The sequence below is a fragment of the Triturus cristatus genome, chromosome 12 (genome assembly GCF_964204655.1).
Source record: "Triturus cristatus chromosome 12, aTriCri1.1, whole genome shotgun sequence".
Classification (NCBI taxonomy): domain Eukaryota; kingdom Metazoa; phylum Chordata; class Amphibia; order Caudata; family Salamandridae; genus Triturus; species Triturus cristatus.
This window is the reverse complement of record NC_140595.1, coordinates 128187059-128214813: the sequence shown is the minus strand read 5'-3', so window position 1 is coordinate 128214813 and position 27755 is coordinate 128187059. Positions and strand designations below refer to the sequence as shown.

The following is a 27755-nucleotide window of genomic DNA, read 5'->3' as shown; positions in this document are numbered from 1 at the left end:
GTCTGTCCAAGATCAACAGAAGAGGAGAAGCGCCGAGACCCAATCTTCTGTGAGGATCACTGACAAAATATCGAGAAGAAGAATATCGACTTGCCAAAATATCGAAGGAAAAATATAGAATGCAAAAATATCGAAGCCCTATCTCCAAACAGGTAAGTACAAAAATATAGAATCCTAAATATCGTTGTAAAAAATATAGTTAGTCACAATATCGAATTTTTTTAAATGTCTTAAAATTAATGTAAAATTAATGAAATAAAACATAATTAACTGAAACATACTTAAAAATAGTTAAATTACTTTAAAATTAATAATTAATTAATGTAAGTAAAAAAAAATATATTACATATATATTAACGTAATATTTATTTAAAAAATGCAATATTTTTTGCGTAGGATAGCGGGCGGGTAAAATTTACTATTACCACTCCAGTAAGTGCAATAGTAGGGAAAACGTTGGAGAGCGGGATGGTAAAAATTACTATTCCCACTCCAGGAAGTGCAACAGTAGGGAAAGCGTTGGATAGCGGGAGGGTAAAAATTAGTATTCGCACTCCAGACAGTGTAATAATAGGGAAAGCATTGTATAGCGTAGGGGTAAAAATTAATATTCACACTCCAGAGAGTGCAACAGTAGGGAAAGCGTTGGATAGCGGGAGGGTAAAATTTACTATTCCCACTCCAGTGAGTTCAACAGTAGGGAAAGCATTGGATAGCGTAGGGGTAATAATATTCCCACTCCAAAGAGTGCAACAGTAGGGATAGCGTTGGATAGAGTAGGGCTAAAAATTACTATTCCCACTCCAGAGAGTGCAACAGTAGGGAAAGTGTTGGATAGCGTAGGGGTAAAAATTACTATTCCCACTTCAGAGAGTGCAACAGTAGGGAAAGCGTTGGATAGCGGGAGGGCAAAATTTACTATTCCCACTCCAGTGAGTGCAACAGTAGGGAAAACGTCAGATGGCGTAGGGGTAAAAATTACTATTCCCACTCCAAAGAGTGCAACAGTAGGGAAAGCGTTGGATAGCGTAGGGGTAAAAATTACTATTCCCACTCCAGAGAGTGCAACAGTAGGGAAAGCGTTGGATAGCGTAGGGGTAAAAATTACTATTCCCACTCCAAAGAGTGAAACAGTAGGGAAAGCGTTGGATAGCGTAGGGGTAAAAATTACTATTCCCACTCCAGTGAGTGCAACTGTAGGGTAAGCGTTGGATAGCGTAGGGGTAAAAATTACTATTCCCACTCCAGAGAGTGCAACAGTAGGGGAAGCGTTGGATAGCGGGAGGGTAAAAATTACTATTCCCACTCCAAAGAGTGCAACAGTAGGGAAAGCGTTGGATAGCGTAGGGGTAAAAATTACTATTCCCACTCCAGAGAGTGCAACAGTAGGGAAAGCGTTGGATAGCGGGAGGGTAAAATTTACTATTCCCACTCCAGTGAGTGCAACTCTAGGGTAAGCGTTGGATACCGTAGGGGTAAAGATTATTATTCCCACTCCACTGAGTGCAATAGTAGGGAAAGCGTTGGATAGCGTACTATTCCCACTCCAGTGAGTGCAATAGTAGGGAAAATAATAATTTCATATTTTATTAAAAATAAATAAATTATTAATACCAAATAAAAATATTAAAATTAGGTACCAATCACACAATATTTAATAATTAATTTATTATAAATACCGATGTTTTTTTATTAATAACCTATTAATAATTAATTAACAACCAATTAATTTTCAATACCAAAAAATTATAAATAAAATTAATACCAATTAATAATTAATTAAGAATACATTAATTAGCAATATACAAACATTATTTCAATAATTAATTATTTACAATTAAAATAATTCCCACCATATTCCCCTATAAACCCACAACCCGCTACAAATAATAAATTAATACAATTAACATAATTATCAATTAAACAATTAATACTAATTAATTACCAATTAACACTAATTATTTACCAATTAATAATTAATCAACAACCAATAATTTTCAATACCAATTCATAATTACCTAATAACAATTAAATTACTTCCCACCCTATTCCCCTATAAACCCACAACCCGCTACAGAAGTAAACTGCAAAATTAAATTAAAAATAATTAATAATTCCTAAAAATTATTATTTAATGTACTATAATTAAATTACTTCCCACCCTAATCCTCTATAAACCCACAACCCGCTACGGAATTAAATTACACAAAAATTAAATAACATCCAATTCATTACTTTAAAAATATTCAAACATACATTCCGAAATGTATACATACTTTTAACACATATACTAACACTTAAAACACTATTAAAAAAATCGCAATTTTCAACAACTATATTATGACTGTCGATATTACTTACTTCTATATTATTTAAATTGATATTTTATTTCTTACCTGATTTTCGATATTCTTCACCACTATATTTTGGCAATTCGATATTCTGTCCATTCTATATTAAAAACTCGATATTCTGTCCTATCGATATTTTGAATTCAATATTATGTCTGTTTACCCTTCTGTGCGGCGTCACCTAGCAACCAGGATTTCCCCTCCGCGAGGAACAGCTGTGGCCGCTGGAGCTGCCAGCGAGAAATTGAGCCGTGAGGAGGAGAGAGAGAAAGCAAAGCCCCAGGTAACGCTCGGACTCAAGTCCAGAGCCGCTGCATGTATCGCCGCCTGGGGCGGGTTGCATGTGTCTGCAGAGACTGCTCCGATCTCACATGCATAATGAAGTCTTGTACACTGGGTAACTCTGATGGCTCGTACCTGCCTGGAATAGCGGGACAATACCGGGGCCGGCATTTGCGCATTTCTCCTTCAATTTTGAGCATTTTGGGGCATAACTTTGCATGAGCTGACCGCAGATTCAGCTTGTCACGTGGTGAGAAGCCACAACCACGAGCGCACCGTGGGACAGTGCCAAAGCGAACTGTGTTGTGACAATTTTTTTAATCCTACAAAGAAATACGAACCTGCAAGTTAGTTTTCATGGCATCTTGAAAAGTCGAATACATTAATACGCACATGTTGGATTTTTGTCATTTTGGTCTTGTCAGAATCTAGATAAAGATACCTTTATTTTCCGAAACTGGGGTTATCTAGAGTGTGTTTCCCCCTTACCCTGACTAGAAGCAAGGGTCCCTATTTGGTCAAAGGTACCCACCTCTGCCAACTAGAGACCCCTGTTTCTAACACTTCCTAATGTATATATACTTTATTAATCAGCTAATATTATTTACATTTCAAAACAGTTGGAGACCCCCTGGATAGTCATCGCGGCTGCACAGGGGTCAAAAAAACACATGTTAGGAACCAGTGTATTAGAGGCCAAACACTGGATGAGGGACATGGGGTGCAAACAAGTCTCCACACTTTACCATTCTGTGGTGATTCACAAGATACAAAATAAAGCTTAGGAAAGGGATACCGGTTGACCTACAGGTGAAGGTGTGGCCGTACTCACTCGAGACACCTATGATGACCCGAGGACTTCATTTATACCACATGGGAATGCCTGAGGATCAGACTGTTCTGGGAGAGGTGGATGCCAATATTGGGAGAAGTGACAGAATGGCAGTTGGAGAAGGACCCCCAAACTCGTCTTGTGGCTCATACCCTCTGATCAAGATACAAATTGGTGGTGCTACATCTGGGCCTGGTTTTCGCAAAGTGCAACATAGCCAAAGCATGGAGAAATGCAAACCTGCCAGATCTAAAGAACAGGGATATGGTTCACAGCTTGATTCTAGAAGTACCAATACAGAAAGTATGGCCTACGCAAACATTTAATTAAATCTGGGGAAGTGGGTGGATTTTAGGGATAGAGAGAGAGAGATTTATAAGAGGAAACTGCAGTAGTCTAATTATAAAAAGGGGATAAGGGCTTCAGTGGACATGATAAATGCACTTTGAAATCTTATGATATGGTTGGTGGGTTATCAGGTCTGCTTGCAGAGTTAATCATTGTGATGTGACGTCATTTAGAGCCTGCTATGTCACATTGCGTTTATGTTTACTAAAAGTTAACACACCGTTTTGATGGTTTTAAAATCAGGTATGAGGTGAATGAAAATGTTATTGCATGCAATTAATTAAAACCATTACAAAAAACACATTACATTTTTCAATAAAAGCACAATCAGCATTCATGTATAAAAAGGTAGAGAAGAAAAGAGGAGGGTATGTCCATTTCCCAAAGTTCAGAATTCATCATAATTAGTCAGCATGATCGGTGCACAAGTTGTAACTCAATTTTTAGCTTCTTTTGTCCTCTTACTAAAAACGTGTGCAATATTGTGTTTGATAAGTTTTACTTTTCTGCTGCATCATGGCTGGAATCATGAGTTTAAAGTGCAGTTCAACGGTGCAGCGTATCTCTCATTGCAGGTGGACATCAATTTTCATTGCGGCAGTTATATACTGGACTTTGTTGGTTGATTAAGTCTTGAGGTAACTGTGAAACCGGTCCCTGGTCCTGTCTTTATTGGAGAGAGTATCGTATTGTGATCTTAATCATAAAGAAGCTCTGTTGTTGACTGCTCGTTTCGGGTGAAAAAGGAGGCTTTTGCAATCTGGGCTACACATTTTGGCCCGAACAAGCTTATCAGGCAATCCTGAGTTTCCTGAATTTCTGAAGCTAGTTTGTGTTCACCACTCTTGCCCATCCCGTCCACAATGACATTGAAAGTGGCACATTCCCGGTCTTCGCCTAAATTGACCTCACCGAGAGGAGGGAGTGCCCCAAGACTTACGGAGAAGCTCTTCGTATTTACATATTGTACTTCTATTATTGGGCTTCTTTGTGACTTTTGTGTCTTTCACAGTGTTTCGCTCGTGTTTATCTGTGATGTCACGGTTACTTGGTTGCCAATTATTTTCAGAATTTTTGGGGTGCTAGAGCTGTCTTCCAATAGAATGTTGGCTTGTGCGCTCGCCGTAACCGGTGTGGTTGTAGGTCCTCTTAAAGCCAATGATTTTGTGATTGAGTCCTGGGTTCTAGTTGTTCTGGTTATTCTTGCCTGAGCTCGGAGAATGGGAGAGATTAAAAAGTCTGTGATTTTTGTATTTCTTCGTTCTAGCTTTTTCTTTGGCGCTGATAATGCTGTTGATAATTGTGTTGGCGACATTGTTGATAGTAATTCCAAGCTTGTTTCCAACTGTGCCGCTTCTATGGATAAGACAGGGGCACTTTTGCTGGTCTTCCTGCTATTTTGGCAAACTCTTTTCTTTGGCTTTGCCTCATTTCTAATTCTCCCTTATCTCATGTCTTGAGAATAGCTTGGATGCACCTTTTTATTTTTGTTTGTTTGCTGCTTCTATTGTTGGTGTTTGTTTGTGTTTCCACACCAGCATACGCTCTTCAGAAACAATTCAGAGCAGGAGCAGGGCACTCAAGCTGACCGCTAGCCGCACCCAACCTAGTTAGGTCACCTTCACGGTCTGCTGGGCACTCTGCGACCGCCTCTAAAGGCAGTCACGCTCGCTGCTCTGTATGCTGCCCCGGTGCAACAATGTCCAACAATGTCCAACAGTGCAAGTGGGGCGATGTGGGGGCGATGCGGTGCGTTGAAGCAGTTGGAGCAGTGAGGTGCACCCCCCCTTCCCCCCTTGACAGGAAGGCTCAGAAGGGGAGAGGGCATTTTTTTTGTTTTTGTTTGCAGAGGAGCTGCAGGGTCTATGATTGCAGTGTTAAAGCTGCCGACGAATTCTGCTCCGCTCCGCTCCGCTTCGCACTGCTGCTGAGTGCAGTGCTAAGTAGGGGATGTGTAGAGTATGTGAGGAAATGCGGGAAGTGCTGGGGGCCTTAATCTGCCCGAAAAGAAGAAAGAGAAATACCGCTGACCTTGCGGGAGCTTGTAGATTTAAGTCGGGAGGCTGGGAGGTCGGATGGCCGCCAGGGAATCCTGGGAGCTGCTGGAGGCCAGGAAACCAAGGAGCCGCTGGGGGCCCTTGGAGCTGGAACTGCGTCGTTCCTGTCGCTCCTCCGTACGCTGCCCTCTGCACTCTGGCTCTGACTCGCCGACTCGCTCTAACCCGGAACCAGAAGCCTAGTCGGTTGTTGTATAAACAAGTATGCTTTTATGATCATATTTAACGGCCGAATAAAGCTATCAGATTGATTGGTTTTACTAAAAATTAATAAAGGTCTTCCATGAAAAACAAATGAAAAGGCTATAATTACATATTTAAAAAACCTGACAGTGTTTTACTTTCAGGTTGGTTCTAAGCCCGGACAAAACGTTTTTCACGCCGTTGCAATCTCGTGACATTTGCATTTTTCACAGTTTTGTTTTTCATTTCGCATCCTGCTTTTTGACAACTGTTTTGCCCGTGCAATACTTTGCGACCACAAAGTATCTCACAGCAATGGAAAAACAGATATCTGATGAGAGACATTTTCTTCTCAGCCACTTTCCACTTGTGATTGAAATTAGCCTTCATTAGAAATTAAACTTGATTAGGACATATTTAGCGACTTGTGCCTCAAAAATGAGACATGTTAAGTTGTGGAACACATGTTGGCCTGTTGACAACCAGCAAATACAATGACAGTTCCTGTGTTGTGATTCTGTGTTCATGTTGGAACTAAAGGCAGCACAGATAGTTTGCCTTTCAGCTCTGTACAAATACAAACGGTTACCCATTTGGTCAACTAGAAGCCTCCCTTTTCACGCTGCTCCCACTATTCTGGAAAAACACTATGCCTCTCCTGTGATTTATACCCAGCATAGCCAATGCCACACTATACTCTAACACCATTTACCTCAATTACAACAGATGGCACATTGTATAACATTTGTATAACATTTTGTCTTGTCTGGTACTGTTCAGGATTTTAAATTTAGCTTCTAACAAGCATTGGCAAATAACACAGGTCTGGGTTTAATTTGCTAATATATGTCAACATTATTTGTTTTTGCCTTTCTTTTCATGCATTAACATATTAAAGCTGGAGCAACTTGCTTTGCCAATGCTTGTTAAGTTTAAACTCTGATTCAGAATTATCACACATCTTTTTATAAAATTTTCTTCCTTTAACTGTATCTTTGGAACTCAACTATGAGAAATCAAGCAATATATTTCTCCTTCCTAAATTACTGCCTTTATTTTCCATCATCTCCGCTGTTAGACTTTCACCACCTCACCAAACAACTACGCTCTGCCTCACTCTCACTCACACACACTTCACACATCCGCAAAAAAGAGCCGGAAATCACTTTTTCTTCTACATCACACCCAAAACATGGAACAACCTCTCTCAACATATCAGAGCCTCCTCCTCACTTCTTGAGGCCTGCAAGAAGCTGCAGACCCATCTTTTCGATTAAACACAGAAGTAACCACACACCTACACACCTGCCCAAGTGCCCGGATACTCTCACAGGTTACTAGTGCTCTACACATTTCAACCTAACATAACTTAACATTCACAAGAAATGTTCTATGATCCAATATATTCTTGAAAGATAGTATGTGAAAGACCGATTGATTGGGGTAGTAGCATGTCTCATGCTCCCTCCTTTGGAGTGCCCTTGTAACCTTTAGCTTTATCTCTGGAGTTATCAATAGCTGTGGTATCGGTTATAATGTGGAGAGTCACAATTAATGGGTATTGTAAGTGGGACCCTGAAGAAACTCTTAGAGATGAGGAATTTACATGAATCATAAATTCTGATCATCTGAATCAAGCAAAGGATACCAGATAAGAGCCCGATTTAGAGTTTGGCTGATGGGTTACTGTGTCACAAATGTGATGGATATCATGTCCACCCTATTACAAGTGCCATACGATATAATGCTCTTGTAGTAAGGCGGATGGAATTCCCATGACATTTGTGATGGAGTAACCACCCGCCAAACTCTGCAACATGACCTCAATAGGTATTTCTCATATCATGCTAGCTATTTCAACTGAAATGGTGTCTGCTTTCAGCAACCACAATCTATCGATGAAAGTCACCAGGTCTGTGTTGTTCCTGCAAATCCTATAATCCCACTCTGACCAGTAGCTCATGCTACTGGCCACATTCCAATTTCCACCGCACTGATAAACGAAACCTGGGTGGCTTAACAGCTCAGGATAACTTGTCTCCTCAGTTGTTGATACAGTGTCTAATTAAATCAATATTCTCATCAAAGTGTCAAAATACTTAACACTTGTATCGATACATTTGTGTGTTCCATATCACTGTAATATTAGAAGAAAAGTGTTAAGAACTTTTCATATTATTTCCTTTGTTCCCTACAGATGGACTTTACACTCTTAAAACTGAGGATGGTGTTCCATATCAGACTTATTGTGACATGACCACCAACGGAGGTGGCTGGACCTTGGTAGCAAGTGTCCATGAAAATAACATGTATGGGAAGTGCACTACAGGAGACCGCTGGTCCAGCCAGCAAGGAAGCAACCCAAATCTGCCTCAAGGAGATGATAACTGGGCAAACTACAACACATTTGGGAGTGCAAGTGGAGCTACAAGTGATGACTATAAGGTACAACATGTTCTTGAATTTCATACAGTGTGCATTGGACACTGATTTGGTCATCGCCTATGCTTCTTAAATTGCATTGATGCTTTTTCATTACGGTGAGCTCGTACAGTTGGCAGTAGACCTGTGGGTGGACCTGGTGTACAATACATGCCTTCACTTCTGCATGGCATACTGAAGTGCTATGGAGGCAGACCTTTTATTCAGTCTAAACTAACATTTATGGCCAAGCTTTCTCAGAGCAATCAATTCGTAGATTGGGTTGAGTAGCAATGTGTGCCAATGGATGCATGGAAACACAACTCCCTGGAATATCTATTGTTAAAATTGGTAATTAGTCCCACATTCACATTTTTAGGAGAAGAAGTTATAAAATTCCAATGCTCAAAATTTTAAATCATTTTAATTTTTGGAGCGTAAGGCATAACATTCTACCATTAAAATATTGGAAGCTATTCCACTTTTGGAAGAGCAGATATTTGCATGCCTATAATTGTGTAAGTAACAAATGCCCACAATTAAAATATTGTTAGTTAAGGTCCCAGGTGGAATACTGTCAATTCCTAATACTCAGAACAACATGGAAGGCAGACAAAATGATTTGTGAGAGACCCATTATTTGGCCACAGAGAACAGATAGAGGAGCACAGGGAGGCACTGAAGGGAAACAGTTCTGCATTTCCACCAACATAAGAATTCTTCCAAGATTCCAAATCAGGAAGTTATAGTTTAAGCAAAATACAATAAATAGAAGACTCCCTACTTCATATTTTTGTTGAGCTTTTGATTTCTTATGGACGTGGAAACAAACATACTAAAAAAGAAATAAATGAAGCAGTGAAGTAGCTTCTTTAGAGATTTACCAAGATAATTGTGGTTTAAAGGGAAGGTAGATGATTAGTCTAGTTTCTATAGAAGCAAGTCATGCAGGGCAACAATTGAACATCATTGACCGTTATATATTGGTCTACAAAAAATTCTATTTGTTTCCCCAAAATGTCTTACTGGTATAAGCGATTGATTAGGAGCAGTTTGATTACAAGTGAGACTTAACTATATGTATTTGATAAATGTGTAAATATATTCTTTGTTGACAGAATCCTGGCTACTATGACATCAAAGCAAAGGATCTAGCCGTGTGGCACGTGCCAAATGTCACACCGATGAAAGATTGGAGAAATGACGCTTTACTGAGATACCACACTGAGACTGCCTTTCTCCCATCTGAAGGAGGGAATCTGTTCCATCTTTTTAAGGTAATGTAAGAGGTGAAAGGTCTGTGTGGATTTTCTGGTGTCTTCATTTACAATAAAATTGTAGCTTCTACCAAGATAGAGAAATGCACTTCAGTTTAGTGATAAGATGTTCTGCAAATATTATACATAGACTTTCATTTCATCTGTCTCTTAACAAATGTAAAGTGACATCAGAAAGAGACTCAAATCACAGAAATAGCTGGATATCAGGAAGAAGGTGGGGTTGGAGGTTAGAGCCAAAACATTTGGATTACCAGGAAGAAGGTGGGCTTGGATTTTACCTCCCAAACCCCTCAAATATCGACATACTTGATTGCTTTGACTTTACTGAACACTCCAAAGCAAGGTAGTTATTCAGGTAAATTGATTAAGACAAGAGAACATGGAAACACCTTTGAATGTGATATTATGGATAGGGATGGAAAGCACTCAAGGAATTTCACTCCAGCAAATTCCACGGAGTTACATAAAAACTCTGCGAGATTCTGTGGAGTTCTGCCAATGGGCAGAAATGTGCCCATCACACTGGTTGTACTGCGATTTAGCACTAGTGGTGGCACTAAGCGGTGCGCAGCCATTCGAGTTGATTTTGCTGCCATGCCAGTAAAAAATCTACCCGAGAAGCAGTGTTCTGATCGCAAACATATGTGACTGCCCGAGTTAGAAAATCTTGTTTGAAGTCCTCCTAGTGACCAGAAGTCACTCTAGGGGTTGCCAAATCTTGCTCACACTAGACAGCTCGCATTTCTGGAGCCTTACATGAGAAATAGTTCAGTCATGTCCGTATTACAAGAGTAATGCAGAGTTGCCAAATTCTGCCAATTCTGCGACTGGAATGACATTTTCCACTTGGGAGAATTAATGGACACCGAAACTACATCAAAACTTCTGATGAGAAAAGAATTGTGAGATAAGGAATGACCCCGACACCTCCTCCCTTTCAGAGTTTATCTGTGATATGTTTGTATGGATTAAGTATTGAAAGTACCTCTTCAAGAAACACTGCACAAACATCAACAAGCTGTACATAAAAGTCTAAAACAGATTGACTATAATGGAGTTGCATGTTGTAAGGATATATGATTAAAGGCAAAATACACCAATGCTTATTTACAAAGAAAATATACATAAAATATTTTCAGCGTGATCCATAACTTGAATGAGAGTATCTGGAGTTATATTGATTTTCCGGATGCTCAGGAGCCCTTGAGTGCAGCTTTGTGGGATGCTTTGCTGGGGAGTATGCTCCAATTTCTCCTGGGGAGCCAATACTGTGAATAGTGCTCATACTGTCAAACAGGATGAGATGAGCTTAAGTCAGAACCCTCTTGGAGAAAGAGGTGTTTTTTTGGAATGACTCTGAATGTAAGCAAGGAGGTGATATGCATTAAATCCAAGGGAGGGTGGCTTAGTGAAAGAACTTTATAAGAGCAAAGTTTTGAAATCTGGAGAGTAATAAGGGGCCTTGGGCACTAAGGCTTTGTGAATGGAAGGGCACTGAGAGTGTAGACAGAGATTATCAGACTGAGGTAGAACATGCAAGCTAAAACTATATATGAATTCTTTATAATTGAATTGAGAGACAGGTTGTCTGGAGGTGAAGCAGGAGTTGGTGGTTGCATGTGAGCGATTAAACAAGGTAAAGGTGAAAAAGTTAAGGACAATCTCAACTTGTAAGAATATGATGTGCGAGAGGCCAATGCCACGACTCTTCCAATCATTCAGGTTTCTCTTCACCAGGGAATTAGTCACAGTCTAGGTCAGGTAGATAACTGGTGGGTTGGAACATGAGGATTGTGAGGAGGTGAAAGATGAAAGATAAGACTACTGTGTTCCAAGAAAGAAAGGAGTTAATGTACTTTTGTGGATGAAGTAAAGGACAATACATTAAGCTTCATGGTTAATAGGATGGTCTGGAAGAATGAGGCATAATACATTCACCAATAAATAATCAGTAACAGTGAGACAGTAAGGTACTTCAGCTTCGCTGAGTGCGCTTAGGGATCAGAATTAAAATTATGTGTATGCCAACACCAAACAGAAGGTAGACCAATCCAAATGAGGATGTCAAGTCACCCAGGAAGGTGGTATAAAGATGGAGGGCCAGAATCATCAGGACCACACCTTTGAAAAGGCCCATACAATGAGGAGTAGATATAGAGTTTTAGGCTCACTGGAGCACAAATGATTTACTTTAGTTATTCGTTTTTTATAGCACTGCTTGACAATGTTTTGTGCCACTTCTACTTTAAGGCTACAAGGGAAATGTGAATAATCAAATTGAGTGCATAAAGGGTTCACATAAGATCTGGTTTGAAAGCAGTTCCTAATCAGTACAAGCCCCTAAGAGTGTTGAGTTGATGATGAAGCTTAAGGATATGTTGGCCTGCTCTCTATCATTAACCCACAAATTAGAAGAGACGAGGGACAGCACTGTCTCTGACTCCCTCAATCAGACTTAATCACACTTAACAGAGACAAAGGATAACCGAAAAAAGCAAATCTTGCAATCTAGGATGCAAAAAGTGGGAAAATCAATAGATTTTATAATACTGCCCTCACACACCCGAGAGTGTCATGCTTCATCATTGGGCCGCATCATACACCAAGGTGCAGACCAACACCTTTGGTGGAGCGCAATTTTTTAGAGTGAATGATGAAAAAATGGTGGTGAGGGTAAAGTATAAAAGACAGAATAGTTAAAATAAACACAATTTTGTGCTATTCAAAAAAAGAAAGACAACAGATAGTCTCTCAAAGTCAAGGGACCAAGGAAAGCAGAAAGAAATTTAAAACTGTCTAGGGGTTGACTTATGTACTTTATTCATGTCAACCTCTGGCAGGGTTAAAATGAAAAGTATGGGGTCTCTAGGGCAGGTAACGACCCTATAATCCCCCTGCTAAAACCAACATGTTTCTGCCAGCTATTCGTGTGCCCAGCCGGGTCACTCTGGCATTCGTCAGGGTGTTGGTCCCTATGTTGTACCCCTTGTCGAGTACTTATTACCTTGGGTGTTCGGGACAATATGCCCGTCTCGCTCTGTTTTAGGAAATTCCAAGAGGAGGAACATATCTATAGGAGGAAGAGGAAAACAGTGGATAGTCATTCCCTCCAAAGCTTCTTATTAAAAAATGAAACATCATTCTATGTCCCACGCATCCATCATATGCGAACCATGTTATCACACTACAGCCCATTAACCAGCACACCCAGTGATCAACTGTGGAAAACACTAGCACACAGACCCCCCCACACAACTGTTCGGTGGGTATACCGAGTCATTCTTTTGTCTATGTGTCCTGGTAGTGATCAGAACCCCACTCACACGATATTGCTAAAAACCATGCTCTGTATACTACTACAAACTGTGTAATCCCCCAATTACTCGATCTCTCTCACCCCTTCTGTGTGTCCATCTCTACATAAAACGTAGACATACTCACAAGGGTTTACGAAAAATTTTCTAAACCCGGGGCTGCGGGGGCGGGTGCTCTTGTAGTCACACTCTGCATAAAACAAACTTAGTCAGTGTCTCCAAGCAAAAGACTCATTTATACACCACAGAGACTCTTATTTCGAAATCGCTTCTTTTGAAAAGGAGAGATCAACTGCGTAATTCAGGTGCCTGCCACATCCTACTTTGTTCCGGGCGGTGGTCGAAAGAATGTAAAACCAACTCCCCAGTGAGCATAGTATATGCGTTTTCTTCAACCCCACCCAGACTCTCCTTTTAGTGCGGTCAAAGCCCTTAACTGAATACAAATAGACCGTTACTTATACTCGCGCTTCAAGGAATCAATAAACGCTTACTACTCCAAAGAGGCACCCGTTCCTTTTTCCCTCCGTCAGTCCTCTGCCGATACATCACGCTCCTCTCGTGTCCTATTTAAACACAGGGGAACCTTGTTTCCGTGTGGACGCTGTTAATCACGCCCCTTCTCTTCATTAGCCAATCCCATCGCTGTGTCCCTGACATAGAAAGAGGCCTTCTGTATGCTCTCTAGCCCGGTTGTTCTCAAGGCGGCCATCTTTGAGTTTCACCATGCAAAGTAGTTAACAAATGCAAAGTAGTTGGCGTGTTTCTCACGGTTATGCAGGGATGGCGGGGGAGGGTTTTTATATGCTCACATTTTATTCATACTCATGAGTATTAAGCTTGTAATGTCCTCATCCTGTGTGAAATAACAGTGGATTCAGAGACTGAAATTTTATTTTCTTCTAACTTCCCTTCAACGCAGTCAGTACAGATCTTATATTCATTACATTATATCCGATCTTATTTTGTGATACCATACAACTGGAACCAAGGAATTCCATCATTTAATCCTAAGGTATGGCTCCTCACCCGCTCAACCCATCTCTGTTCTCTTATTAATAGGAAGCTTGAAGTGTCATTCACATTCTGCGGGATAAAGGGTTTGTCCAACACTATCCACCTAATGTCTTTCTCATCATGTTTTTGCTCTAGAAAGTGGGCAGTAAGTTTCGTATTGGATTTACCACACCGAATTGTACTCATGTGTTCTAGAATTCGAACTTTTACTTTTCGTGTGGTCATGCCCACATATAATAGTTTACATGGGCACCTCAGCATGTAAATGACATTTTCAGTGTTACATGTGGTGTGCTGTCTCAATTCCCATGGACTCCTCAAGCCAATGTCAATATTTTTCCCATTGATTGACAAGGGGCAGGCTCTGCATGATCCACAGGCATAATGCCCGACAACCGGGGGCAAAAAGTGTGCGACCATGTCTAAGTTGCTCATTTCTCTTGATGGTCTCGGACGAGTGTTTACGATGATATTCTTCAAACTGGTACTCTTCTTAAATGCAAATAAGGAGACGGGCTGGTTCAGTCCATTTGAATTAAGAATCTGCCACTTTTTATGGATGATTTTTTTAAGGTTGTTTGAAACTGTATTATATGTGGTCACGCAAATACTCCTGTCCGTGGTCTCTCTCTGATTAGTCTCCAAGAGAACCTCCCTGTTGCAATTCCGTGCTCTTTTTTGGGCCTTTTTAATTACACCCTCTGGGTAATCCCTACATCTTAGCTTCTCACTGAGGAGATTTGCTTCCTTTTTGTACTCTTCCACATGCGAACAGTTCCTGCGGAGACGCAGGAACTGTCCATAGGGAAGATTCTCTCTCAGGGTCCGTGGGTGGAAGCTCAAAAATGATAGTAAGTTGTTCCTGTCTGTATCTTTGTGGAACACACTGCTAATCAGGCCACCTCCCTCGGCTTTGATATTCAAGTCGAGAAAGGGGAGAGTATTGTTCGTAATGGATCCAGTGAAAAATAGGAAAGGATTTCTCAAATTAAGCCAAGTTAGGAAGTTCTCAGCCGAGGCCCTATCACCCCGCCAGATTATCAAAACATCATCTATATACCGATGCCAACCCCTTATGTTGTTAAAAAAAGGGTTGGTCGGTTGATAGATGACATCTTCCTCAAACTTTGAGACATACAGACACGCCACACTGGGGGCACAAGAGCTCCCCATAGATGTTCCGTGGGTCTGTAGGTAGAACGTGTCTTCAAACTTAAAGAAGTTCTGAGTTAGTACCATCTCTAGTAGGCAGAGAATAAAAGTCCTTGGTGTCTGAAAAGCCCAATCTTCCGAAAACAGTATGTTTTCAATCACCCTCAAGGTTTCTTGTTGGGGAATGTTGGTATATAGGGATTCTATATCCAACCCTATCAACAGATCTTTTTCTACATCAAACTCAAGATTTTTTATGAGGTTGAGTACTTCTCTAGTATCTTTCAAGTAAGCTGGCATCTTTTGAACAATTGGGCGCAGATAGAAGTCACAGAACTTGGACAAGGGTTCCAGAATTGAGTTAACCCCTGATACAATCGGTCTCCCCGGGGGCGGTCGCGTTGGTTTATGGACCTTGGGCAAGGTGTAAAAGTAAGGTACTGTTGGTTGATCCTTACTTAAAAATGCGGCCTCATTCTGGCTTATCCAATCATTAGATAGCGCTTCTTCCAAAGCGGATGCAATTTTAATCCTCAGATTTTCTGTAGGATCCCTCTCAAGTATGGTATAGTTTCTCCTGTCATTAAGGAGGAGGAGACATTGTGCGTTATAAGTATCCAAGTCCTGAATAATTATCGCCCCGCCCTTATCCGCTGATTTTATCACTATTGATTTCTCATTCTTGAGTTCTTGTAGGGCCTTGTTTTCCATTTTGGAAAGATTGAAAAATGGTCGTCTCGCTCCTTCTGCGTCCAATCGATCTACCTCTCTCAAGACTGCTTGTTCAAATACCCCAACTTCAGGTGGCAACTGATTGAGAGTGGGGACAAAGGTTGACTTGTTTCTAAACCCTGTATCGCCTCCACTATTAGTAGTATCTTTACCCTCGAAAAAGATTTTTAGTCGAATGTTTCGAAAGAAACCCGCTAGTTCACATTTAAGTTTGAAGTTATCGGGTTGGTTGGTGGGTACAAAACCCAATCCTTTCGCTAGTACTCTCTCCTGTGTTGGTGTAAGAGTTAGTTTGCTCAAATTCATGACCAGATCTATTCCCTGCTCGTGCTCGGTTCTCCTTCCCGGGCCATGCTGCGTGTGATCCTCTGATTCAAGTCGTCCCACTGCACCCTCTGTGTTCTCTGTGCTCTCTGTCTCCCCCTGCCTCTCCCCCTGCCTCTCTCTAAAAAAGGAGTGTAGTCTTTCTGGAAAAATTGTGGGGGGCCCATCGGTGGGTACATCGGAGGCCATCCAAAGCCCATTTGCGGTCCCTGTTGGTATGGTCGCATGTATCCTCTGGCCCAGCCTCTACCCCTATATCTCGGTCTATAGTCGCTGTCACTACTCTCGCTCCCTGAGCTGGAGTGATCTGTGGCCGGACGAGTCTGATTCTTTTGTTTCGTTATCACAAAATAAGATCGGATATAATGTAATGAATATAAGATCTGTACTGACTGCGTTGAAGGGAAGTTAGAAGAAAATAAAATTTCAGTCTCTGAATCCACTGTTATTTCACACAGGATGAGGACATTACAAGCTTAATACTCATGAGTATGAATAAAATGTGAGCATATAAAAACCCTCCCCCGCCATCCCTGCATAACCGTGAGAAACACGCCAACTACTTTGCATTTGTTAACTACTTTGCATGGTGAAACTCAAAGATGGCCGCCTTGAGAACAACCGGGCTAGAGAGCATACAGAAGGCCTCTTTCTATGTCAGGGACACAGCGATGGGATTGGCCAATGAAGAGAAGGGGCGTGATTAACAGCGTCCACACGGAAACAAGGTTCCCCTGTGTTTAAATAGGACACGAGAGGAGCGTGATGTATCGGCAGAGGACTGACGGAGGGAAAAAGGAACGGGTGCCTCTTTGGAGTAGTAAGCGTTTATTGATTCCTTGAAGCGCGAGTATAAGTAACGGTCTATTTGTATTCAGTTAAGGGCTTTGACCGCACTAAAAGGAGAGTCTGGGTGGGGTTGAAGAAAACGCATATACTATGCTCACTGGGGAGTTGGTTTTACATTCTTTCGACCACCGCCCGGAACAAAGTAGGATGTGGCAGGCACCTGAATTACGCAGTTGATCTCTCCTTTTCAAAAGAAGCGATTTCGAAATAAGAGTCTCTGTGGTGTATAAATGAGTCTTTTGCTTGGAGACACTGACTAAGTTTGTTTTATGCAGAGTGTGACTACAAGAGCACCCGCCCCCGCAGCCCCGGGTTTAGAAAAATTTTCGTAAACCCTTGTGAGTATGTCTACGTTTTATGTAGAGATGGACACACAGAAGGGGTGAGAGAGATCGAGTAATTGGGGGATTACACAGTTTGTAGTAGTATACAGAGCATGGTTTTTAGCAATATCGTGTGAGTGGGGTTCTGATCACTACCAGGACACATAGACAAAAGAATGACTCGGTATACCCACCGAACAGTTGTGTGGGGGGGTCTGTGTGCTAGTGTTTTCCACAGTTGATCACTGGGTGTGCTGGTTAATGGGCTGTAGTGTGATAACATGGTTCGCATATGATGGATGCGTGGGACATAGAATGATGTTTCATTTTTTAATAAGAAGCTTTGGAGGGAATGACTATCCACTGTTTTCCTCTTCCTCCTATAGATATGTTCCTCCTCTTGGAATTTCCTAAAACAGAGCGAGACGGGCATATTGTCCCGAACACCCAAGGTAATAAGTACTCAACAAGGGGTACAACATAGGGACCAACACCCTGACGAATGCCAGAGTGACCCGGCTGGGCACACGAATAGCTGGCAGAAACATGTTGGTTTTAGCAGGGGGATTATAGGGTCGTTACCTGCCCTAGAGACCCCATACTTTTCATTTTAACCCTGCCAGAGGTTGACATGAATAAAGTACATAAGTCAACCCCTAGACAGTTTTAAATTTCTTTCTGCTTTCCTTGGTCCCTTGACTTTGAGAGACTATCTGTTGTCTTTCTTTTTTTGAATAGCACAAAATTGTGTTTATTCTAACTATTCTGTCTTTTATACTTTACCCTCACCACCATTTTTTCATCATTCACTCTAAAAAATTGCGCTCCACCAAAGGTGTTGGTCTGCACCTTGGTGTATGATGCGGCCCAATGATGAAGCATGACACTCTCGGGTGTGTGAGGGCAGTATTATAAAATCTATTGATTTTCCCACTTTTTGCATCCTAGATTGCAAGATTTGCTTTTTTCGGTTATCCTTTGTCTCTGTTAAGTGTGATTAAGTCTGATTGAGGGAGTCAGAGACAGTGCTGTCCCTCGTCTCTTCTAATTTGTGGGTTAATGATTAAGCACGGCCGCTGAGCCGTAGAGACATTAAGGGGGATTTCCCCAGTAGGTAATAGCGGTTCCCCTATTAGATCTAACTAGGATCTGAAATGGAGGAACAAGGCCTCTCGTATGGAGATGAGGCAGCAGCCCGTATTTTAGCTTGCCCGTCCCTGTTGGGGGACACTGCACTCACACAGGCACTTACACAGGTGGAGGGGTGGGATGCACTCACCGAGTTAAAAAGAACACAGGTCAAAACGATCTTACATGGTGCTATCCTTACGGAGTACCTAAGAGCGAATGCAGCCCCTGGGGGCCTCTTAGTAGTCAACGAACCATTGATCTTTTTGGAAGATTCCATTTTCAGAAAGAACTGGTCGTTGATAGCGTGGAGGTGCTCCCGAGACTGGTTAATATTGATCATAGAGACAGCGAAGAAGATCTCAGATGATCTATTGATCCAAATACAAGCAAGCGAAGACAATCTAAAAACATTGATTCAAATCTCTGTGTTCAAAAAGAAACTAGAGGAGACGAATAGAGTAGTCAATGAGTATAAAGACTACTTGGTTAATTCCAAAGTCCAGAAACTTCAAAAAGACCTGAAGAAATTCTCAAGGGAGAAGGTCTACCCCTATATTAATGATGAATATATTAAGAACAAAGAAACTCTAACGAAACAAAAGAATCAGACTCGTCCGGCCACAGATCACTCCAGCTCAGGGAGCGAGAGTAGTGACAGCGACTATAGACCGAGATATAGGGGTAGAGGCTGGGCCAGAGGATACATGCGACCATACCAACAGGGACCGCAAATGGGCTTTGGATGGCCTCCGATGTACCCACCGATGGGCCCCCCACAATTTTTCCAGAAAGACTACACTCCTTTTTTAGAGAGAGGCAGGGGGAGAGGCAGGGGAAGACAGAGAGCACAGAGAACACAGAGGGTGCAGTGGGACGACTTGAATCAGAGGATCACACGCAGCATGGCCCGGGAAGGAGAACCGAGCACGAGCAGGGAATAGATCTGGTCATGAATTTGAGCAAACCAACTCTTACACCAACACAGGAGAGAGTACTAGCGAAAGGATTGGGTTTTGTACCCACCAACCAACCCGATAACTTCAAACTTAAATGTGAACTAGCGGGTTTCTTTCGAAACATTCGACTAAAAATCTTTTTCGAGGGTAAAGATACTACTAATAGTGGAGGCGATACAGGGTTTAGAAACAAGTCAACCTTTGTCCCCACTCTCAATCAGTTGCCACCTGAAGTTGGGGTATTTGAACAAGCAGTCTTGAGAGAGGTAGATCGATTGGACGCAGAAGGAGCGAGACGACCATTTTTCAATCTTTCCAAAATGGAAAACAAGGCCCTACAAGAACTCAAGAATGAGAAATCAATAGTGATAAAATCAGCGGATAAGGGCGGGGCGATAATTATTCAGGACTTGGATACTTATAACGCACAATGTCTCCTCCTCCTTAATGACAGGAGAAACTATACCATACTTGAGAGGGATCCTACAGAAAATCTGAGGATTAAAATTGCATCCGCTTTGGAAGAAGCGCTATCTAATGATTGGATAAGCCAGAATGAGGCCGCATTTTTAAGTAAGGATCAACCAACAGTACCTTACTTTTACACCTTGCCCAAGGTCCATAAACCAACGCGACCGCCCCCGGGGAGACCGATTGTATCAGGGGTTAACTCAATTCTGGAACCCTTGTCCAAGTTCTGTGACTTCTATCTGCGCCCAATTGTTCAAAAGATGCCAGCTTACTTGAAAGATACTAGAGAAGTACTCAACCTCATAAAAAATCTTGAGTTTGATGTAGAAAAAGATCTGTTGATAGGGTTGGATATAGAATCCCTATATACCAACATTCCCCAACAAGAAACCTTGAGGGTGATTGAAAACATACTGTTTTCGGAAGATTGGGCTTTTCAGACACCAAGGACTTTTATTCTCTGCCTACTAGAGATGGTACTAACTCAGAACTTCTTTAAGTTTGAAGACACGTTCTACCTACAGACCCACGGAACATCTATGGGGAGCTCTTGTGCCCCCAGTGTGGCGTGTCTGTATGTCTCAAAGTTTGAGGAAGATGTCATCTATCAACCGACCAACCCTTTTTTTAACAACATAAGGGGTTGGCATCGGTATATAGATGATGTTTTGATAATCTGGCGGGGTGATAGGGCCTCGGCTGAGAACTTCCTAACTTGGCTTAATTTGAGAAATCCTTTCCTATTTTTCACTGGATCCATTACGAACAATACTCTCCCCTTTCTCGACTTGAATATCAAAGCCGAGGGAGGTGGCCTGATTAGCAGTGTGTTCCACAAAGATACAGACAGGAACAACTTACTATCATTTTTGAGCTTCCACCCACGGACCCTGAGAGAGAATCTTCCCTATGGACAGTTCCTGCGTCTCCGCAGGAACTGTTCGCATGTGGAAGAGTACAAAAAGGAAGCAAATCTCCTCAGTGAGAAGCTAAGATGTAGGGATTACCCAGAGGGTGTAATTAAAAAGGCCCAAAAAAGAGCACGGAATTGCAACAGGGTGGTTCTCTTGGAGACTAATCAGAGAGAGACCACGGACAGGAGTATTTGCGTGACCACATATAATACAGTTTCAAACAACCTTAAAAAAATCATCCATAAAAAGTGGCAGATTCTTAATTCAAATGGACTGAACCAGCCCGTCCCCTTATTTGCGTTTAAGAAGAGTGCCAGTTTGAAGAATATCATCGTAAACACTCGTCCGAGACCATCAAGAGAAATGAGCAACTTAGACATGGGCGCACACTTTTTGCCCCCGGTTGTCGGGCATTATGCCTGTGGATCATGCAGAGCCTGCCCCTTGTCAATCAATGGGAAAAATATTGACATTGGCTTGAGGAGTCCATGGGAATTGAGACAGCACACCACATGTAACACTGAAAATGTCATTTACATGCTGAGGTGCCCATGTAAACTATTATATGTGGGCATGACCACACGAAAAGTAAAAGTTCGAATTCTAGAACACATGAGTACAATTCGGTGTGGTAAATCCAATACGAAACTTACTGCCCACTTTCTAGAGCAAAAACATGATGAGAAAGACATTAGGTGGATAGTGTTGGACAAACCCTTTATCCCGCAGAATGTGAATGACACTTCAAGCTTCCTATTAATAAGAGAACAGAGATGGGTTGAGCGGGTGAGGAGCCATACCTTAGGATTAAATGATGGAATTCCTTGGTTCCAGTTGTATGGTATCACAAAATAAGATCGGATATAATGTAATGAATATAAGATCTGTACTGACTGCGTTGAAGGGAAGTTAGAAGAAAATAAAATTTCAGTCTCTGAATCCACTGTTATTTCACACAGGATGAGGACATTACAAGCTTAATACTCATGAGTATGAATAAAATGTGAGCATATAAAAACCCTCCCCCGCCATCCCTGCATAACCGTGAGAAACACGCCAACTACTTTGCATTTGTTAACTACTTTGCATGGTGAAACTCAAAGATGGCCGCCTTGAGAACAACCGGGCTAGAGAGCATACAGAAGGCCTCTTTCTATGTCAGGGACACAGCGATGGGATTGGCCAATGAAGAGAAGGGGCGTGATTAACAGCGTCCACACGGAAACAAGGTTCCCCTGTGTTTAAATAGGACACGAGAGGAGCGTGATGTATCGGCAGAGGACTGACGGAGGGAAAAAGGAACGGGTGCCTCTTTGGAGTAGTAAGCGTTTATTGATTCCTTGAAGCGCGAGTATAAGTAACGGTCTATTTGTATTCAGTTAAGGGCTTTGACCGCACTAAAAGGAGAGTCTGGGTGGGGTTGAAGAAAACGCATATACTATGCTCACTGGGGAGTTGGTTTTACATTCTTTCGACCACCGCCCGGAACAAAGTAGGATGTGGCAGGCACCTGAATTACGCAGTTGATCTCTCCTTTTCAAAAGAAGCGATTTCGAAATAAGAGTCTCTGTGGTGTATAAATGAGTCTTTTGCTTGGAGACACTGACTAAGTTTGTTTTATGCAGAGTGTGACTACAAGAGCACCCGCCCCCGCAGCCCCGGGTTTAGAAAAATTTTCGTAAACCCTTGTGAGTATGTCTACGTTTTATGTAGAGATGGACACACAGAAGGGGTGAGAGAGATCGAGTAATTGGGGGATTACACAGTTTGTAGTAGTATACAGAGCATGGTTTTTAGCAATATCGTGTGAGTGGGGTTCTGATCACTACCAGGACACATAGACAAAAGAATGACTCGGTATACCCACCGAACAGTTGTGTGGGGGGGTCTGTGTGCTAGTGTTTTCCACAGTTGATCACTGGGTGTGCTGGTTAATGGGCTGTAGTGTGATAACATGGTTCGCATATGATGGATGCGTGGGACATAGAATGATGTTTCATTTTTTAATAAGAAGCTTTGGAGGGAATGACTATCCACTGTTTTCCTCTTCCTCCTATAGATATGTTCCTCCTCTTGGAATTTCCTAAAACAGAGCGAGACGGGCATATTGTCCCGAACACCCAAGGTAATAAGTACTCGACAAGGGGTACAACATAGGTACCAACACCCTGACGAATGCCAGAGTGACCCGGCTGGGCACACGAATAGCTGGCAGAAACATGTTGGTTTTAGCAGGGGGATTATAGGGTCGTTACCTGCCCTAGAGACCCCATACTTTTCATTTTAACCCTGCCAGAGGTTGACATGAATAAAGTACATAAGTCAACCCCTAGACAGTTTTAAATTTCTTTCTGCTTTCCTTGGTCCCTTGACTTTGAGAGACTATCTGTTGTCTTTCTTTTTTTGAATAGCACAAAATTGTGTTTATTCTAACTATTCTGTCTTTTATACTTTACCCTCACCACCATTTTTTCATCATTCACTCTAAAAAATTGCGCTCCACCAAAGGTGTTGGTCTGCACCTTGGTGTATGATGCGGCCCAATGATGAAGCATGACACTCTCGGGTGTGTGAGGGCAGTATTATAAAATCTATTGATTTTCCCACTTTTTGCATCCTAGATTGCAAGATTTGCTTTTTTCGGTTATCCTTTGTCTCTGTTAAGTGTGTTTAGGCCTGCTCTCTATCCCTAGAAATCTTCTCAATAGCAGAGGTCAAGCCAGGCCTAAGGTGCATGGCCAGGCCAAAGTCTTGTACTCAAGTGATAAATGTAGATACTCTCGTAATCATAAGCATAATGGAAGAGGTTGATTTGTACTGTTCTCTTAAATTGCAAAAGCTGACACCAGAAAATAATCACTTGGACATGCAGGTATCTCTATTAGATAACTTACATCTATTTGGGTATTGGAAATATTTTGTGATCCAAAGTGAGGTTCTTTGGCATCGCAACATGACATCGGTCCCCATTATGGCAAATTAGACAATGACGCAGGTGTGAATTTGAGTGTTTCAGTAATTTTTGGAACTTTACACCCATATTATACCTTGGAGCTTTTGCGCAAACATCCGATGTTTAGTGCTGCTCTGTGGTGCAGTTCTTGATTTCTAAAGCCTATGACTGTGTTGGAATTACTTTTCATGAGCCCTTCTCCCACTGGTCCCATGTAGCAGCTCCCCATTGGTCAGGGATCTGAGTTCATCTATACTGGACTGGGAACATTCAAGGACAATCATTTGCGCACTAAGGTTCCTCCACAAAGAACTGCCATCAATTGCTCAGAATTATGCCAGAGAAACACTGGAAATTCTGCAGCAAGTTCCATTTGTGAAAAGCTTTCTGGGCAATACATGTTAAAAAGACTGTCACCAGTACAGATTAACTGTCTACTACAAGAACACAAAGGGCCTCATTACGATGTCAGTGAGACCAACACCGACGGCACGTCGGCGTTGCTCCCACCAACAGCTGCGGCTGCTGTCACACTGACGTATTACGCTGTGGTCGGTCAGATCGCATTGGTGGAGGGACAGACTGGCAGCTTCCAACAGGCTCAGGGAGCCCTTCGGGCAGTTGGATCGCATTCCCCACAATGGAGGCGGTACCTTCTCAGGCACAGCCGTGGTGATAACGATCCACCTTCCTGTCAGCCTTCTCATGTCGGTTCTTCCGACATGAAAAGGCTGTCAGAAAGGCTTTTTTGGAGCTCCTGTCCCCTGTGGCCCTCTGCTATGGGCCCTGCCACACGGTGCATGGATGCTTAAAAAGTGTATGTTTTCTATTGTGGCTTGTGCCTCTGACTGCCACAAAGGTATTGGCATCCAAATATTTGGAGCAGGACACCCGACTCCTTGTCTGGTGGACCCACTTCCCCTATGGTGCCAGTGGGACGCTTGTCCCACCGGTGTCATAATAGGGCCCAAAGCCTTAAAACCTGATTCCACTCAACAGCAAAATCATGACCCATGAAACAGAACTTGTAAACCTGTCAGTCATGTCTTAAGTAAGGCACTGGTGCAGGCTGATTTGCCTCGTAAGGTGTGTGGCCATCAAGGATATTTACCAAGCAGCCACTGAGTGTAAGAACCATTATAAATAATGGGGTATCCCAACCTAGTCCTTGGACCTGGGTATCGATTGTTACAAAAAGCTGTGGTCCTGGACCAGTTATTCAAAAAAGTGTTTGCTTAAAAACAATGATTATTTAATCCTTTTCAGAGCTTGCAATAGTCAGCTCACAACTATCTATAAGTCGTTAGATTTAATGATGTGCAAAAACACTATGTGGTATTTACAATATATTTATTTGATAAGTCAAAGAACAAGGTTTACACAAACCTTAGAGGGTCATGAAGGGAGGGAAAGGAAAGTGTTCAAAGGAACGTGTAAAAGAGGGTGCTCAAATATATATGAGAAGTCAAGAGAACTCAAGGTTATCAGAAAGTGAGGGGCATATATTTACACAACTGTACACAACTGATATCAAATAAACAGTTCACTGCGACCTGGCCACATACAAAACAATCATTTGAATAATATTTTAATAAGAGAAGTTTTTTTGAAACAAGGATGATAGGGAGGATGGTCCAGGTGTGAAAAGTGGGGGTAGCGTCGACGTTTCAATCCGACTTATCGGCAACCGAGGGAATTTTTGTACCTCAGCCATGTGGATCTTCCTCAGGACCGGGGGAGGGGTGGGGTGACCCTCATCAATCGTGTAGCGCCCAAGGGGTCCAATAAATGTGATACCAATACTCACAGTACTGGCAAGAGCCAAATCAGATTCAGAGTTCAATCTGTGGGTGACCAAAACATAGTGATGGCGCTCAAGGGAACCGAAGGATCTCATTTCCAATGCCCGCATACTTGGTGTGAGTTGCGTGATTGAATGAAGCAATCCGGGACACAGCCTAATTAATATATCTGATGGTGCTGGGACCGGTAGCAGCCGTGATGGAGTAAGGAAGTCGGTTTTTGCACATCATTAAATCTAACGACTTATAGATGGTTGTGAGCTGACTACTGCAAGCTCTGAAAAGGATTAAATAATCATTGTTCTTAATCAAATACGTTTTTGAATAACTGGTCCAGGACAACTGTGTGTAAGAAAGCATCAAAATGATCTTAAACAGTTGAGGATCTCATTGTTGACTGGCTCAGGGGTGGGACAATCCATGTCGGCAACAAATGAGCTTCTACCACGTAGATCTTTTGAAATCTCCTACCAACGTTCTCCTAACTTGCCCCTCTCCAATTGAGACTAAAAGACTTGCCATAGGCTAAACAAATGAAGTGCTGGAATCTACACCTGTAGTGAAGCAATGCAAATCATCCTAAGCCAGGTGAACCACAAGATCTCCATAATCATCAATTTTAATTCTGAGATCCTTCTGGGCAATAGAAATGCATTCTACAAGTGATGTACCCCTCTGTGAAATAACTTTGCACCCTCCATCCCGTGCCCCGACAAGAGTGCTCTTGAGTTTTCAAAACTCTTAGTAGTGAGAACAAATTAGATTTTTGATGATTTCAGAAATAAGTAGTAACACAGGACCACTGACAGTAACACATTCACTGGAAATTTCATCATAGAAACAAAAAAATGCTCAAAAGAAATGCAAGATGAATAAAGTAACCTTAAACCCTCCCTGAAGTGGCCACACAAAGAAAACTGAACTGAATGGAAAATATGCATTGGTGTCCAGGTTAAATTTGGAAAAATGTTTTATCACCAAAATGGGGCTCATGGGTTTGCAATGTGCAGACAACTGCTTTAGGTTGGTTCAAACTATACCGGTAGGGCTTACTGGATCGTCTCAAGTTGTCAGCAGCTGCACTGCACACAACAGAGGGCTGAGAAAAACTACATTTGGATTTCTGGTTCTGGTTCTCCTCAGCAGGTGTTTCCTCAGTGAAAGAGTATCCCAGCAGCCAAACACTCTATCAGGCCCTATATATCTTCAACTGATCGACTGATGGTGGCTGGCAGAGATTGGGGCGGTGGGGTGGGGGGATGGAAGGAATGGCAAAAATAAATTTGCCACATCATTTGCCAGCCACCGGCCCTCCTCCTCTGCGGTCCCCTCCCATGCTGCCTTCTCCTCAGCTTCTGAAGCTAAAAAAGGGGCAGCTGAGCTTTCTTAAAAGGCTCAAGATTGAATCATACAGGTAGGAACTACCCTCCCTGCGAAATAAAATGTCTGAGAAAGATGCACTCTCATTTTCAGAAACCCACTTTCAGAATCTAATTTCCACACCTTCCCCCTTCTCGTCAACATCATTGAACACCACAGCTAAACAGCACAATGAATCAGAGAAACTCATTCGTCTAAACAAGAAGCATATTACAACAGAGCTTCACAGACATTTTTTGTTGGAGCATTTAAAAACAGGCAATATACCTTGGGGTCTCCAGATAAAAAATGTTTCAGTAATATTCATTGATGAGCCTGAATACAAAAAATGTTTTACTTTATTATTACCAAATGTAGTCGTGACATCATGGTCCACACTATAGAAACAGCCCAAAGAAATTCCCAGAAAGAGGTCGAGGAACTTGAAAATGTAATTCAAACAATCAAAAACAATCATAATGTGGCTGAAGCAAAGGCACTACTCGAGAAAATAGACAAAGAGATTCAGACCTTCAACGACAACAACATCAACTTCAAAACTTCCAAATTCGATGAAGACTCAAAATCTTTCAACAAAGAGACAGTCTACCCCTACTTGAAGGACGACTATTACACAAAAGTGGACTCACGTAGAGCCTTATCTGAGTATCAAGGCAGATCTAAGAACAGATTTTTAACATTCT

At 42.0% G+C, this 27755-nt stretch overlaps 1 protein-coding gene across 1 annotated transcript in view; it reads left to right on the top strand.

Moving 5' to 3' along the window:
- The window catches only part of LOC146772869 (intelectin-1-like), a 124046-nt gene that overhangs the window by 58464 nt on the left and 37827 nt on the right, over window positions 1-27755 (top strand). The window contains exons 4-5 of the mRNA XM_085637917.1: window positions 8251-8498; window positions 9593-9751. Of these exons, the coding sequence (XP_085494043.1) occupies window positions 8251-8498; window positions 9593-9751 (407 nt within the window). The remainder of the gene's footprint in view (window positions 1-8250; window positions 8499-9592; window positions 9752-27755) is intronic.